The sequence below is a fragment of the Calonectris borealis genome, chromosome 3 (genome assembly GCF_964195595.1).
Source record: "Calonectris borealis chromosome 3, bCalBor7.hap1.2, whole genome shotgun sequence".
NCBI classification, from domain to species: domain Eukaryota; kingdom Metazoa; phylum Chordata; class Aves; order Procellariiformes; family Procellariidae; genus Calonectris; species Calonectris borealis.
The window spans coordinates 120,429,908-120,445,265 of record NC_134314.1 but is presented as its reverse complement, the minus strand read 5'-3'; the positions used below and the strand labels follow the sequence as shown (position 1 = coordinate 120,445,265).

The window sequence follows — 15,358 nt, the reverse complement described above, 5'->3', positions numbered from 1 at the left end:
ACTTCACACGGGCGCTTTTAGGAGCTGACAACAGGAGAGTGACGAGGTATCTCTAGCTGTTAGAGAAACTGGGAGCCAGGACGTAACCTGTCATATCATATCTGCTTTATTTGATTAATAGACGGCGTTTTAGAGGAGGCAACGTCGGATTCAGAGGCATCAGCTGCCAGTCAGAGCACATTGGTATTTAGCAGGGATCCCAAATCCCTACGTCAGACATCTGAGCATCTTGGTGGGAAGGGCTGCGTCCGCTGCAGGCTGTGCTCCCGGCGGGAGGGTTGGTTTTCCAAAATTTTGTTTTTCGTAGAGCTGTTTCTCCCAGCTAATGAAAGTGAAGCACAACCCAAATTTCAGTGTATCTTCCTTGATTAACCGGCGCTTTCATAGTCACCCAAATTTCACATTGATTTTGCTAGAGGAAGTCAGGCAGGAATTTTGAGCATATCTTCTCAGCCTTGTACTTGACCAGCTCCCGGCATGTGCGCGCGCTTCCGCGATGGGGTGACCTGGGTTTATCCTTTGCGTGAGCGAAAAAGAGCCGTGGGCGAGCGCTGGGAAAGCTTGGGCCTGTTGGTGCGTAAGAAACCTCAGGAGAAAACCACGCTCGCTCTCCTGAATTCCCTGGAGAAGTGTCAGGAATTTGATGCGCCCGCAAAGGGGCCATCTCAGGCGTTCGCTGACACACAGGGCTCACAGTCACAGATGTTTACAGGCATTTTGTTTGTTTGTACGGGGAGATGATTTACACCGGTGCGGAAGAGGTGGAGCTGGTGATACGATGATCCGCTGAAGGATTTCTGCAGTAGAAGGAAGATCTATCAAAATGATGGGCAACGTCTCCATCACTGTAAAGTCATCCATCGTGCTTTCCCCCACGCTTGCTGAAATGGCTAACTGAGCTTTCCGGTGGCTATTTTTTGTTGGTCGCTGTATGTGCTGGGTCCTTAGTCTAGCATTTTGATGCTTGGTAGAACCACAGGTAGCGCGCTGGAAGTGGCCTGTGAGGATTGCATTGCCAACATAGCGAGCAGAGAGGAGACTAAACTTTCCATGACAATGTATTGGCTTGCAGATAACGGTTAGAAGGAAAACTGGCTGAAAACTTCCGTGGTAGATACATGTTTATGGACAAAATAAGTTTACCGCACTGAAGTGCGTTAAAAAAAACCCACTCTAGACTTCCACGGAACGGGGAAGGAGGTGTTTGTGGGACTGTGAATGTTTAATCTCTGTGGCTGAAGAGGTAAATGATTTCAACTTAAGAGTATACCATTTTTGAGATGTCTCGGTCCTTGCTACACTTTGCTGTCTCACGATAACCACCCAAATGTCTGGATTGCTTAGCAACCGATAGCCTGACATCCTGCAGTTCAACCGCAGGATAGGTGCAACGGGCTTTATAGCGGCCACAAAAGTAGAGAAGTAGCGCGATGGAAACTAACTAAAAATTGGCTTCTCGGCACTCTAAATGGCAGAACATTAGGAGAACTGTGTACAAAACAGCAAAACCACTTTTTTTTTTTCCATTTCAAATATTGTTAGGAGATTGAATCTAAGCTTCCAGACAAGCCTGAGGCAGAAGAGATAAAAACGTTGAGTTACAGCGATAAAATGCATTTTCCTAAATTCAAACTCTAGTTTGTGTCTGACTACCCGGTATATTTGAATTCTCACTGTATCTATTTTTATTCTGCTAGCTTGAGAAACTTTATAACTGTGATTAGGTCCCCAGCATATATTGCATTTTATGAGCAGAAGGGATTCTTCAAAAATGATGAGAAAAGAATGGCAGGGAGGCAGAAGCACACACCATGACGTGGTTTTAACAATCCCAGTTAGAAAAGAGTGCAGGTTGCTACACGTATTCAAGCAATTATTTCCAAATCATGTTCCTCCCCCTGTATCCTCTGCCCTTCTCTCTAATGGCTGCCACTATACGGCAGCAGATTCTATAAAGGTAAGAGCGTGCCAGAAGAGAAAGAGAAAAAACCAGGCGTACGGAGTCTAAGAATTATACATTAGTCAGGTACTGTAAGTATTGATTTTTCTCCTTCTTTGGCTTGTCTTACAGGGATGCAAGGAAAAGAGGAAACTTCTGCGGAGCCTATGAAAGTCGACCTCGCATGTGAAGCAGCAGACGTTTCAAATAAGGATGGTATGTTGTTCTAATATTTTAATTGTCCTGAAGTGGATACGTAGCATGCCTTTCCGGGATTTGTTTGTACGCTTCCCTCCAAAATAGGAGTTATATTTATAATCTCTTCAACTGCGTCTTCTTGAGAGTTTATGCACTATCTACTGTCTCGGGAGTCTGGTGGAAGTACCTTTTGGTGCCACAGCCCTGCTTTTCTAGTTGGCTGGGTTTGTGCGTTCAATCGGTGTGTTCAATCCACTTGCCTTTTAACTAAACAATGTTTCAGGCCCGCTGTAATTTTGGTTTGGATATTGGATTGGCCAAGATGTGTGTGGTCTCACACGGGAGTCGGAGGACATTTCTGAAAATTCCTGTGCTAGTGCCCGACTCCATCGTGGGGCAAGCGTTGGCCGTATAACCACTCTGAACTCGTATGTTGGCTTCCTCCTTGCTCGGAGCCGATTTCCCTTCCTCCTCCTCCAGAGTCCACGCGTAGCTCAGTCTGGTAGCAGATGGAAGTTCTCTCCCTGTTTGGGGGAGAACTATTGATAAAACCATCACAATTTGGTGACCCGACAGCAGTTCCGGTCAGGTTTGTGGACATTATCAACCCCAATCTCCTGACTTGGAAATGCAATTTTTTTGTCATTGACTTCAGTGAGCAGATGACCCAGCTGTCGTCTGGCCAAGTCCCGGCAAGGGCTCGGCACCAGGACGCTGCTCGACCTCTGCAGTAACATATCCATAAACAAAAAAATTTGTCCTTCTAGGCTCTTCCTGTGTGTAAAGAAATAGTGGATGGGATCAGCGTCCTGGTGCTTGGGTTTCGGTGAGGCAGACTTTATCGCTCCGCTAGATCGGCTCTTATAGCTGAACAGAGCTGCGTAAGGGGTTTTCTTGGTTTTGACAGAAAGGGTCCTCTTTACTGCTCCAAACGGTGGTGGGTTTGGAATTGGGGTTCCAGTCCTCGTTTTATTATCGTGGACTCCTCTCTGTAGCGAAGGCTGATAATTTAACTCCTCCTTTAACCTCTTCAGTATTGACATACTTTTTTACATCTCAAAGACAAAACAATTATAGGCTTTTTTATATTAGTTACACAAAGAATCTAATGCTGATTTCCTTTGTCTGACGTCAGGTCGTGCTGCAGCATTTGAGTCGGTGGCTGATTTAGATAGTGGCCTGTAGGGAAGTTTTTGCAAGCACAGGAAAAGAAAGCGTGCATAATGGATGTTTTTTTTTTTTTTTAAATAATAAAGATTATGCTATTAGTAGTAAGTGTGCAGAATAAAGCCAAACCAGCCTTCTCTCCTCATCCTCTGAACAAACAAACCAAAAGTCATAGTCACATTAAAATATTTGAATTTTGAATCCCTGGAATGGTCTGGGCTACTTATTGAAAACAAATCCAAATTTACTAAAAGAATATCTTGAGGGATTTCCCGCTGGAAAGAAAAGCGAGCGTATAGCTCTTGTAACGTGTGCCGTAACGTAGCGCAGCACAGCTGGATCAGCTGACAGCCTCTGAAATGACAATCGTGATAGGTTTCTGTTTCAAATCTTGCTTATCTTGTAAGGTCGTCTACATATAGCTCATCTTGTAATTTCCTTTTCTGTGAACTTTCTAAGTTACATGCAAGGGCAGGAAAAGGGTCTTTGCTAAGGCTGCAGAAAAGTACTCTGCTGTTAGGGAAGTCTTCGTTTCTCTACGGCTTCAGTTGCTATTGGGATCATGTTACAGGATGTTTTTACTTGTGGACATATATTACGCGTTTAAAGAAATCAGAACAAAGGAAGGATCAAACTCCCCATGCTCTTTTATCTGAAGGGTTAAGTTTCGCTGAAAAAAAGCCCTAAAATTTTTAAATGTACTGGGTACTAGTTGAGATTAAAAAAACACCCAACCTAAAAAGGTTTCCTTTGACAGTAATTTTTATGTAAATTGCCTGTTTTTTCTCTGGTCCCCTTCCTTCCGCCCCCGGAGAGCTCATCGCTTCACAGCTGAAAGCGCAAGCATATATCACCAGGTATCCCTTGGCAGCCTGGCTCTTGTGTTTTAATTTCATGTACCATGTCACCGCGAAAAGTGCTTCAGAAATGCAGAGACTTGAGACAGCTTAGGTGGATCTCGATATCGGTTCGTCTAGTGGGCAGGGCCGTAATAGTGATACATTTCAGAAATTACTGTTATTTGAAAGCTGGGCATGATTCTCCATCAGGAAAGCTGTCAGGGGGTGCGCGTGTAAGCCTGAATAGGGCATGTGTACAAAGATACAGTTGCTGCTGGCAACCTCTGTCGACCACCAGAGCGAAGACCCCTGGATAGGAAATTTTTCGTACCCAGGACAGATTTGCTGATCAGTATTTTTTAATGATGACGAAACCCACCTTTGGTGATTGGTTTCCTAGATGGTGTTTCCCTGCCAGCAGCCTTTTTTTATTATTCTTTTTTTTTTCTTGTTACGCCACCAAAGCTTTAAAGATTGCTAAGGTAGATGTTAGTTTCCAGCTGGTATTAGGCGGATCAAATTCTTCACTCCTTTCATAACGGGGTTACTCATTCGCCTCTTTTACTTCAAGCCTGTGGAAAGCTGCATCCTCGCTTCTGACACAATAGGAGAAAAGAAAAAGATGAAGGCAGTGTCAAACCTGAAATTTCCCATTTTTTTTTTATAAGCTTGTGCAGGCTGATGAATGCGCTATCAGCAACCTGACCTTCACGTGATTCACCAAAGCAAAATAGAAGGAAGATCTCAACAGCTAACACCCTCATGCTTTTTAAGGTGTTGATGTAACATCCAAGAAACGAGTAACTACCAAGTAAACGGGTGCACGCGTTTCATCACCGTACAGCGGGTTGAATTCAAAATAGATGGTTTTCTTTCTAGGCAGCCTGGAGATATAGCTGAATGTGCTATAGCCAAGTTGTGTAGATGCAAGGGGGAAACATTGTTTAGGAAGAAGAAATAGGTTACGTTTGCAAGTAAGAGTCTGACCGAGCTCCTATTTAAATCAAGACGGTAATATTTTGGCGTCATCTGCCATCCAGGTCTACAGCATAATATCCTGGGGTGGGGAAATGTGCTTTCTCTTGCAAACGACTCTGAACTTGGTTTTCCAGTCCCCCGTTTGCCTGTCTTCTCTACTTAGATGCTACGCTGTGACTCTTGGCTACCTGACCTTTAAGCACGTAGCTTTCTTGCGGGGGAGAGGCGGAATCCTCCCGCCGAGGCACATCCACCGGCTCAGCAGCGACTGCAGTGCTTTGACGGACGTGAACTACGTGCTGGCTTATTTCCTCTCCTTTTGCGGGGAACTTGCTTGCTTTTGGGGGGAAGTCTTTCCCTGGTCATAATTTGAGAGCTGCTAAGCAGCTCACAGATTGAGAGAGGAGGTGCAGACAGGTCCTCCCCCATGGGCCAAAATTTAAGGGAAAACGCCCAGGGAGAGTGCAGAGGAATGTCCATCTCCGTTGCACAGAAATGTCCATTTCTGGCATAACAAACCCCGTGGGAAGCTGCAGGAGGGGGAGCAGGTAAAACTGAATGTAGGAGATGTGCAACCTCCTTGAACTTCAGGTGCTTCGCTGAGCTGCTGGCGGTTGCAGCGTATTACGGTAGGTGCAAAAAGACCGCTAACCTAAGTTAGCAGTTTAACACCTCTAAAAGCATAGTTTAGTGGGGAGAAGGCCAGTTTTGGCTTGCGATGCGATTGGTCGTAGCGTGCCCAGGGCTAAGGCGGCGTTCTGACGCTGACTTGTGCTGGGAGGCAGCGAGGGCTATGAGTCACACCCCCGCCGTACCCGGTGGCAGCTCTTCCATCTGCTCTTGCAGTAGGTGCTTCGCTGCCGTGTTGTTTTCCGGCTAAATATAGAGGATTGTGTAGGTGGCCTCGTAGTGACATCTGTTGTTGGGGTTCACCCGGTGGTCTGCAGAAGCTTATCCTTCAGTTAGGTCTTCTTGTCCCTACCAGCGTTAATGCAAAGAGCCGAGCTTAGTCACAAACACGTAGGAAAAAGCCAACAGTGAAACCCACCGGTGCCTTAGCGCTGGCCAGCCACCTCCCCTCTGCGGCGTGCTCGGCGGGTGCTTTTAACGCCGGTGATGCAGGATGCCTGGCTGCCGTTTCCACTGCAAAACAGCGGGACTCGGTGATTCCTCTTGCTTCCTCGCTGGCGGGGGCTCCAGGTCCCAGGCCTTCCCCGTGCTTTCGCATTGCCCTTAAAGCATTCCCGGGCGGTTTGCAATTTGCCCCCCCTCTATGTGACGTGCTATCGGCGTGACGGGGGTCGACTGCGCGTAGCCATAAAAAAAAGGAAGGGGAAGGAGGCGTACCCATCTGGGATGCTGACCGAGCCTAACCACGGGTTTCAAATCAAGCTTTATTTTGCAGGACATCTCTGTAAAATGTGAGTGAAGCCTTATGGTATTTTCAGAAAACCCAGCCAGTGAAACTGGCCAGCATAACGAGGCTGAGAAAGGCTGCTGTCGTCAGTATGCAGCAGCCTTCCCTTAATGATTTTTTGTTAAGCATCCTGTCTTTGCTATGCAAATGTGGGGAAAGAACACAACATCCCTAAATGCGACGGTGCATCAGAGCTCCGTAATCAGGAGCGGATACTTTTCTTATTATTCATTGCATACATCCAGGAAGCCATTACGGTATCTGTTCTGCATATGGATGATGAATAATTTACAAATAATTCATCAAAACCCTAACAGGTGTATTGACGTGATATTAACTCAGAAAGAGATCATACTGCCTGGCTGGAAGTAGCATAGTTATTGATTTTTGGCTTGTTTTCCCTCCCCCCTCCCATCTTCCCTTAGTTTCCAAATCTTCCATTCAGGTTTGAGGTTTTTCCCCCATCGCCCGCATCAAATGACTCGTAATCTGCTGTTGATACCACAACATAAAGCAAGGTTAGAGGAAGAAGAAAAGTCTTAATATAAACGGCTTCATTCAAATTCATTGCAGAACAAATACTAAAGACTAATCGTAAAAATACACGTGCTGAAGTAACCCTTTTATATTTAGCCTAGATAGGACCAATCACGCCTGCCGTAGTTTAGATGCTATTTTTGACAAAGGTCACGCTGAAAGGAGTTTAAGCCTTCTATGTAAATTATTTCTTTTTTTTTTGTAATTTTAAATGGAAAAAAAACCCCAAGATTGGTTTTGTAAATGGATAGTACACGAGCGAACTAGTACGTTTAAGAGTATAGTGATGTTGCCACTGAATCCTCTCCCAGGCTCCAGCAATTTGCAGCTCAAGGACACTCAGAGGCAGCGGCAGCATCTCTGAACTGGAGAGGGATCCGCGTTCAACCCGCAGCTCAGCCCCGGGTCCTGCCGGGGACTTTGTCAGAAGCCTACGGATGTTCGCGTCACAGGGTTGAGACCACCTAGCCCAGCGAAACTCTGAATCGCCCTTTGGAGATACCTGTATCTCTGCCCGTGGCCTGCAGAGACCGAGGAGGGTCATTGAGCTCTTGAGCTGGGCACCTCCGTTGGGTGCCAAAGCCGCACTGGATGGATGTGGACCAAAGGGAAAATCTAGGTCCAGAGGCTTGCGTTTCTAGCGATGCTTGAAGCCTACACCCCGGCAGGACTGCTCGTCAGGGTTTCCGTGCAACCCCAGGTTAGGATGGCTGGCCTAAGAGACCTTTCTGCGGATTTACGGCGTAGAATTTTTAATGCAATAAATGTCCCCTTTGGGTTAGAAGCGGTTATTACTTGACGTGATAAACTTAACAAGTATCACAAATAGAATTTGATGACCGTCTCGTTTTGTTTTCAGCTGAAATGAATAGTCAAGTTGAAAGTATAAATGATCCTACGAAAACAGAGCGGGAAGCTTAAGTAACAGGTGAGACCCTTTATGGCTATTTTTTCCCCCCATTTTCCGTTCAGTTTCTGTTTGAAAACTTGCTTTAAAAATGACCTTAATTAAAGTTAGAATTTACCAAAAAAAAAAAAAAAAAGACAGAATACAAAGGAAAAGAAATTGTCTAATATGGCCTGTATTACACCAAAAAATGAAAATATCCAGTAGACTTGATTTGTCAAGTAAATATTATAGGAGCAGTCTGCAACTGTAATGGATTTAGACAGTGCACAGCCTTAGATCATCAGAAGGCAAGACAGCACCGAGATAAGGAACGGAAGAGTAACCGAGTGAACAATTTTTGGCATTGCTTAGGAAAATGACAGGCAATTTATACCGGTTGGAACCGAGCTCGGTTCTGTACGATCTGTATTCTGGGAACAACAGGTTCACGTCATGAGGGGTTTATTGCCCTTGGCTCTCCGATGCCTAACGTCACTTGTAGCGATACCGCTGAAAAACAAGGCAAAGTCAGCGAGCTGCCTTCTGGAGCTCTGCCACCTTTTGGAGCTTTTTGTGGCTTTATACGCTAAATGATAGTGCTGCGGCCGGAGCGTGCAATGGTTCTTGTTGCCCCAGAGTTTGTCATAGGCATAAACAGCCCCGCCCCTAGATAAAAATTAATAATTTGGTAGGAAGACAGAAGTCCGAGGCTCATCCCCAAGCAGTTGTCTTTTCTCCCTCAAAAGTAGTTTTTACACGTTAACGCGCACCGCTTCCTTTGGCGTAGGGTTATCGCGAGATGCCAATATCATACACAGCAAGACGCGTTGTTTATGCTCGTAATGGGATTTCGTGTAGCTCAAGAACAGCTATAGCGGCTTTACAACGGCGGCAGCTGTATCACAGAGATTTCAAATGCAAGGGCTTATTACTGAGCGTAGCTCTTTGTCCCTGTCAGCATACAGACGATGTGCTGCTGGAGTGAGAAATAGGCCTGATGGGGTCCCTGGAAAAAATTACTGAAGCAAAACTAGAAGGTGCCTTCACCATTAAAATACGGCTTCCACCACTCTTCCTTCCCCCTCCCCTAGCTTCTCGTTCCATGTTCTGTTCGATCAAAAAAGGAAGAGGAACTGATGAAATCCTCGCTGCTGAAAATACATGGAAAGGTTAACACCCTTCCTCAGTTTAAAAAAAAAAATATTTGACGGTTATTATGGCTTTCACGCGGCCTGTAGGAAGTCTGTGTTTCATGCTGCATTTTCCCATGGAAATTAATATCTCTGAATGTTTTGGGCTGGAGTTGGTTTTGCTTTACGAAGGCAGAGATCGCAGGAATAATACCACAATTAGCAATCAATTAATAAAGCTCTTCAATTCCGCTGCAAGACCTGGCTCCGCCGGCACCTTTCCGAAGCAAAGGGGCCCGAGCCGGGGCGCAGCGGGTCTTGCCCAGCGTTTTAATGGCACCTTGCAGCTCTCTATCGAAGTCCTCCCGCCCCTGTTGCCACTGTTTTAATTGCAAGGAGTAGGTCGCCGGGGAGGATCGATCAGCCTGTTAAACTTCAAAGGGTCTCGCTATGGTCTTTCAGAGCCGAGGAGATCCCTTTGCTTGCTATGTTTAGTATTTTTATGTTTAATGTTTTTAACATCTGTTCTGTGGTCTAGCACCGAAGAACCCACCAGAGCTGAGGGGGTCTCTGATATCAGGCTAGGTAGCACGGTGCTATGGAAAACCAAGAAACCCTAACGAGCACAGTCAATTTGCTACAGAGATAATAGCGGCTGTTATATATAAACCGTGTGACACGTACACGTGCTGCGCGCGTGACGGAAAGAGAAACTGTAGGCATCTGTGCTAGAAAGATGAGATCTGGGTTCTATGCAGACACTTGAAATTTTGCCTTTTTTTTTTTGTTTCTTTTCTCTTCCCCGCTGCGGCGAAGGAAGGATGCAGGAGAGGAGAGACCCGAGGAAACCCGACGGGCAGGCGCTGACATCCTATGGCATCATTCTTGGCAGAAAAGAGCACGCAGAGATGCTCCGCGGGTTGGGAGGGAGGGAGCTTTGGGGAAACGATTCTTTGCTTTAATTTCTCTTTGTTCTTCACTGCATTTCGTTCTGTAAGCCTGTTGGAAAGAAACATAACTTCCCAGTTCTAACCATGTTTTGCAATTATCCCTGCAATTACAACAGTTTCTTCTGAACCGTGAGTCCCTGTCTTATATTGGGTCTCTTTTGCTCCTGCATCGTATCATCGGTAGCCTGTTTCCAGGCCCACCCCTTTTCTAGCATCTTTATCTTCTTTCCCAGTGATGGTCCTGTCTGCAGGCAGCCGGTGGGAGCCAGCTTATTCTCCTCCTCCCCCCGCTTTTGTTTTTTTTTTTAAAACTGTTCCCTAGGATATCAATGGAGATTTGCTTCGAGAACATGAAGTGCCACAAAGGATTATAATCTGCACACACTGATAAACAACCACCCTCCTTGTACTAGGGATTTGAAAGACTAGATGCTCCAAAATCTTAGAAATATTGATAGAGACGGCCTTGCACGTTGCCCGCCTCCAGGCTTGTCGATCGGCAGCTCCTGCCGGCACCCGCGAGCGGGTCGCCGTGTCTGAACCCTGGCTGCTGGAAGAGGTGCTGGCTGGATTCCCTCGAGGGAGCAGAGTTTGTGCATTGACTCTATCATCCCAACGCCTCGGGATCGCCCGTGGCTCTGTCCTTCGCCTTCCTCTCTGGCGTGGGAAAGCTAAACCGTGACCAGCCTACGCTGTGTCGTGCCCCTCTGTGGGTCCTACACGTGAATAACGCGCGTGGCCTCGAACAGCCGGCGCCCCAAATCGGGCCTGCTCTTTTCCGGTTAGCTCCGCGCACCTCAAAATCGGTGCCGTAAGTATGACCTCGGGTGCAGGTAGGCAACAGGTATTTCCTCGAGCCTGCGAGTGGCGGAGGATAGCAGGCGCTCTGCATTCAAGGCGTCTTTAAATACGGCTCCCGGCTTTAACAACTTCACACCGTATCTTGTGTGAGCCCTCATTATATTTTCTACTGCATATGCATGATTTCTTTTTTTTTTAGTTTTTTAAAAAAAAAAGCAATTAACAGTTATTTGGATAAGAGTGTCTCACCATATGTCAATTGTTCTGCCAGCAAATGCTGCGCTGACATTTTTAGAAAAGGGACAAAAGGGTTTCACATACGTTTTCCAACCGTGCTGTAACTAAAACCGATAGACAATACACTTGATGGAAGAGCACACAACCTGTGTCCAGGGTGTGATGTGCTACAAACTGTATTTTAAAATGCTGCTGATAATAATTTGATCATTTTAAGCCAAGTAATTGATTCTCTTTTTCTTTTTCCCCCCAAATATGCACGAATCCCAACATAGTTACTTACTAGCTGGCCAAAAAAAAAAGAAAAAAAAAAAAAGTGAAAACCAAGGTAAGACGTATCTCTATCCTCCTGTGATCTAGGTTTATCACAGCTAGAGTAGGTTTGGTGATAAATCATCTGCTGGCGTAACAGCGAGTCAAACGTGGCCCTTACGCACCTAGCACTGGCTACGGCAGCGGATGGTTGCCGCCAGCTGCAGGTTAATTGGGAAGGGTGTCGGGACAAACACGGATTAGAAAGGAAAATAAGAAAAGCCCCAGATTTCACCTGGCGAGCGCGGCTCCTGGAAAGGCAGCCCCCTATCTCCCTATGCGCGGCTCCAGCGTGTTCACTTGTGGTGGGGTCAGAAGAGTATTTCCGTGTGCCGACTCCTGTGGTGTTTTAACCCAGGTGACACTAGCACCAGAGAAGATCTCGAGGAACTTCTTCATCACCCGTTTCCCTGGAGATCGGTGGATGCATAACTCTGAATTGGAGCAACTGTGGAAGGAGTAAATGAGCTGACGTAAGCCTATGAATTGGGTTTATAACATTGCTAAGTTTACCTAAATTTGGTAGATACCGCTCCTCTGGCCCTTATCCTCCTTGGAGCACCCTTGAAGGGACTTCTTGTTCCCTTTGAGGTGTCTCTGCTGCTTTTCTTTCCCATCCCTGGGGTCATGCTTGCCAGAACGTGTCTGAACGTGGATTTTTTTTTTTTCTCCTGCTGTTCCTTCACCTTGTTTCCAGCCGATTGCAGTTTTGCAGTGGGAGGCCTTGCAGGTAGTACCTCTGCATGCTGCGCATCCCATACGTTTCTGTATGGTTTCCGTACCGGGTGATTTTGATTGAAACGGCCTGTCATAATAGATGGGGGAGGAGTGGATAAATACCTCGGGAGGAAGGGGAATAAGCACATTAGCCATCTCTCCTCTCAATTCCCCTTTTGTGCGGTCGCTGTGAAAAGATCAGGATTGAAGGGCTCCCTCCATCTAGGTAAGGGAGGGAACCGGCCCCACAGGGCCGGGAATGAACTCGGCGAGCTCGACTTTGAGCTGCACGAAATGTCAAGGAGTTCTGAGGTAGCCGGGTCCTTGGCCAGGGTGAAGTGGGCTCGGCGGAGCTGCGATAACTTCAGCCAGCGGAGTATCCAATCCCCTGAATGAAGCTCTGCTCTCGTTTCCGTCGTGCTCGCCCGTGGGCAAGGTTAACGGAGCTGTAGGCTGCCGCTATCGGCGTATCGCTGTCCCTCTCGCCATTGCCAGTCTCGGTTTTAGCGAGGGAGCCGAAGGGAGAGCCCCGCAGGAGGTTGGCTGCCGAGGTGTGACGGTTCAGCAAGGAGACAAAGACTCCTTAAACTCCTTGTGAAGACTGACGGATAGTTTAAAAAAAAATTAACTGCAAAGATGCATCCCATTAGACACTCTCTAACCCCTGACAGTAATTTCATTGCACTTTTCATTTAACCTTGGTCCTCGAACAGCAGCGAGTCTTTGAAACGGTGAACCGTTTGCCCGAGGGTGCAGCGGCAAAGCGTGAAGCCCAGGTAGGAGGTGTAAAGCAAGGAAACGTAGGAGTTGATTAAGTCCTTACAAGACTTAATCTGCAGCCGCATCTCTATCTATCTTTCTTCAGGTGGGTTTTGGTTTGAGTTGTTGGGGTTTTTCACTAGTCATAAAGTGAGTAGAGTCGGGCAGCGTGAGTTCTTCAGCGAAGTTAGCGGTCGAGGCTGGACCCGTGCCCCTCGATGCAGTCTCTGCTGCTCTTGCTGGAGCTGCAGACGTGCAGGGAGCTGGGTTTGTAGAAGAGCAGGCATCAGACCGAGAATCACCCCAGAGGGATTTATGTCAAGGATTTTGGTTTAAACCCAAAATGTGTTTGCAGTAGGTGGCGTAAAGGGAATAGCAGCCCTTTGGTGCCGACGTTTGCACAGAAAGTATCAGGCTCTGCTCGATCATTGTTTCTCCTGTGTCTGAGAGCGCTCATCCCTACCATTAGGCGCGATATTCCTCGGGCTGGTGACTGCTCCGATGACGAATGGGTTTACTTCCATACACTCATCCAAAGGGGATATTTGAGACATAGTCTGTAATAACGGGTCACCCGTTCGCTGCAGCTAATTGTCAGTCTTTCTATAAAGCACTGCGAAAGGCTCTCTGTGAATTAACACTGTTCTGCTTTAGGCACTTGAATAAAAATATTAAAAAAAAAAAAAAAGGACTTTTCTCTATATGCAGTGCATGCCAGCTTTGCTGTTAAAATGACAAACTTAACAGAATACGTGGATCTATTTTCTCGGGGATTAGGGGTTTTTATCATATGATTCATCCAGGATTTGCCTTCCCCTGACATTTGTGATATAAAGGAAAGTTAAAAAAAATAAAAAATTTTAAAAATTAAAAAAGGTAATTTTCTTAATCCAAAAATATGTTTTTACTTCAATGCAAAGAAATGTAGACCGTTGCTTGCAAAATGTCTTCTAATAGATGGTCTCACAGCTGTATCGGTTAACACATGCCTCTTCTGTTACTCTGTCATTTACTTGCTGAATTTGCCTCCGAGTCTGTTATTTTTCCTTTTGTCTGTGCCGTGCGTTGGAAGACTTAAAGAACCGATGCCTTCGTACTGCGATGTTTCTTAAAGCAAACCGTTAATAAAGCTTGTCCTGAAGAAGAGGCGATGCCGCTTGCGTGTTTATTACCTCTTAACCGTGCCGATTGTGCGGCAGTCGTTTCGGTTGTCGACGTTTCGGTTTGGACGTGCGATCACCGGCGTGCGCAGCCGGGTCCTCGTTTAAATTTATCGTTCGCTTGATGGCGGAGTCTTGTGAGAAATGGATACCTCGGCGGGATTTTTGGACCTTTGATACCTTTGGCATCACCGAAAGGTAAGAACGGGGACTTTGCAGCTCGGAGGGGAAAAGGTCGCTCGGTTGGTCCCATCGCTGCACCAGAGATGTTGCACGCCCCGTCCCGGCAGCTGTACCAGTACTAAATCCCCGGCATCTATCATCTGTCAAAGAATTCTCCCATATATATGCAATCCACAGGTATAATAGAGAACACGCAGCGTACACTGGATGTCATCTGCCCTTTCTGCCATCACTTATTTCAAGACTGAATGGGTAGAAGGTATGGTAAAAATTGGGAAGGTGGCTTTTTTCTTCCCGTGGCAGCGGTATAGATGAAAACACTTGTACCGACCCTGCTGCTTACTCTTCTTATCCAAGGCCAAGGATTTAATCGTCGATAACTGAAGTTAGGGGGCTGGTTCTGTCTGTTCCAAGCTCTCCGACGAGTGGATTCCCTCTCTGAAATTTGACCTTTCCTTGCCTCCAACCCTTTGACAGCCAAACGGAGGAGGACAAGGCACAGGACATGCGTGGCAGCGGGGAATGCTGGACGCGGGACCCAACTGTCATGTACGGCCTTAGTCGCTAACCTGAGGGAGGGAAATACCAGCGGTAGCTCTACCGCAGCATCTCGTTGGATTCAGTTTGTCAAGAACCCTGTTTTCACGGTTTAGTGGTGGACTTGGCAGTGCTAGGTTAACTGTTGGACTTGATGATCTTAAAGGTCTTTACCAACCTAAACGATTCTGTGATTCTCCAACTGTACAGCCTAGAAGGAGGCGCCCGCTTTCCCCTTGCTCTAGCCTATTTCTGCTGCAAGGGAACATTTTTGTCTACGGGAGGTGTTTACGTTTAAAAGGAGAAAAACAAATTCGTCTCTCATCTAGGAGCGAGTACCGTCCGTCCCGCCCTTTTTGAATAGCACAGGGTCGAGAGGAAAACCTCCGTGGTTTTGGAGGATGAAGAAGGGCACGTGTTGGAGGCTGCTCAGACCCTCGCAGCGATGGATGTTCATCCAGATGATGTGGATGGGGCAAAGTGTGAGTGAGTCTGCTAGGATGAGATGAGCGATAAACTATCCTGAATTGTACTCCTGTGGTGCTGGCCAGACTGACACCTCCCCTTTCGGATCGTGTTTGGAAAAGCGGTAGATTTGTGCCTGGGGA

General features: G+C 46.7%; 1 protein-coding gene across 3 annotated transcripts in view; it reads left to right on the top strand.

The window, feature by feature from the left end:
- The window catches only part of MACROD2 (mono-ADP ribosylhydrolase 2), an 888,004-nt gene extending 877,833 nt beyond the window's left edge, over positions 1-10,171 (top strand). For 2 of the 3 annotated variants that reach the window (XM_075147699.1, XM_075147696.1), the window contains exons 17-19: positions 2,072-2,155; positions 7,935-8,003; positions 9,911-10,171. In XM_075147699.1, the coding sequence (XP_075003800.1) occupies positions 2,072-2,155; positions 7,935-7,996 (146 nt within the window). In that variant the 3' untranslated portion in view covers positions 7,997-8,003; positions 9,911-10,171. The remainder of the gene's footprint in view (positions 1-2,071; positions 2,156-7,934; positions 8,004-9,910) is intronic. The other variant, XM_075147698.1, reaches the window with a different exon arrangement.
- Positions 10,172-15,358: the final 5,187 nt, after the last annotated feature.